Below are 1327 nucleotides of genomic sequence, written 5' to 3' on the forward strand. Positions count from 1 at the left end.
AATATCCTAATGAAAATTCTAAGAAATGATAATGAAAAAGCGCAGGAGCCTAATGAAATATCCTAATAAAAATTCTATGAAATGGTAATGAAAAAGCGAAGGAGCCTAATGAAATATCCTAATGAAAATTCTATGAAATGGTAATGAAAAAGCACAGGAGCCTAATGAAATATCCTAATGAAAATTCTAAGAAATGATAATGAAAAAGCGCAGGAGCCTAATGAAATATCCTAATGAAAATTCTATGAAATGGTAATGAAAAAGCGAAGCAGCCTAATGAAATATCCTAATGAAAATTCTAAGAAATGATAATGAAAAAGCGCAGGAGCCTAATGAAATATCCTAATGAGAATTCTAAGAAATGATAATGAAAAAGCGAAGGAGCCTAATGAAATATCCTAATGAAAATTCTAAGAAATGGTAATGAAAAAGCGAAGGAGCCTAATGAAACATCCTAATGAAAATTCTATGAAATGGTAATGAAAAAGCGAAGCAGCCTAATGAAATATCCTAATGAAAAGTCTCAGAAATGATAATGAAAGGGCCAAAGAGCCTAATGAAATACCCCCATGATATCTCATTATCCTTGCCTATAACTTATGAAAGATTCCAGTGACAAATTGAATGAAATAGATGGGCAATCCTAATGAGATGCCTTTCATAAAACCTGTGGCATTATACACAATGGCTCTTGGACAGTTGTCATAGATTAATCATAAATAGTGGTAGCCACTAGTGCTGCTCCGGGATTGTGATGCTGATAATGATCGGGGGGGGCTTCGGGTGCTTGATCGCCACCGTGACGGCTGTCGTCCACCGCACCATCTTCAACCATCCGATAACCAGCGCCACAACATCCTGGTTGCGCATTGTGATCACTATGGTGGCAGCCTTCGGGTGCTTGATCGCCACGGCTGTCGTCCACCGCTCCATCTTCAACCATCCGATCACCAGCGCCACAACATTCTGGTTCGGGGTTGTGATGCTGATCACTATTGGGGCGGCCTTCTGGTGCTTGGTCGCCGCGGCTGTCGTCCACCTCACCATCTTCAACCATCCGATCACCAGCGCCACAACATTCTGGTTCGGGACTGTGATGCTGATCGCTATTGGGACGGCCATCCTCCGTTATCCTCAGTGGCCAAGATGGAGGAAGCTCTTGGATATCGATATCGTCCAATGCCTCTAGGTATCTCATTTCCTTTCTCTCCGCTAACAGGGCGTCATTACAAAGTAGTAGGAGGGGACTTTTGACACATACCCGCGTGGAACCATTGACGTTCACTTTTTGTAACACCGCCCAGCTTCTCCCATGGAACCTGCGCAA

The 1327-nt window shown here is 42.4% G+C and overlaps 1 protein-coding gene across 1 annotated transcript; it reads left to right on the forward strand.

The window, feature by feature from the left end:
• Nucleotides 1-754: 754 nt before the first annotated feature.
• On the forward strand, nucleotides 755-1189 carry LACBIDRAFT_335732 (uncharacterized protein; the record flags this gene model as incomplete). Its single annotated transcript, XM_001890619.1, has 1 exon — nucleotides 755-1189. One exon carries the CDS (start codon nucleotides 755-757, stop codon nucleotides 1187-1189), a length of 435 nt encoding a protein of 144 aa, XP_001890654.1.
• Between the last annotated feature and the right edge of the window lie 138 nt (nucleotides 1190-1327).

This window comes from Laccaria bicolor, genomic scaffold, assembly GCF_000143565.1.
Source record: "Laccaria bicolor S238N-H82 LACBIscaffold_123 genomic scaffold, whole genome shotgun sequence".
Classification (NCBI taxonomy): Eukaryota; Fungi; Basidiomycota; class Agaricomycetes; order Agaricales; family Hydnangiaceae; genus Laccaria; species Laccaria bicolor.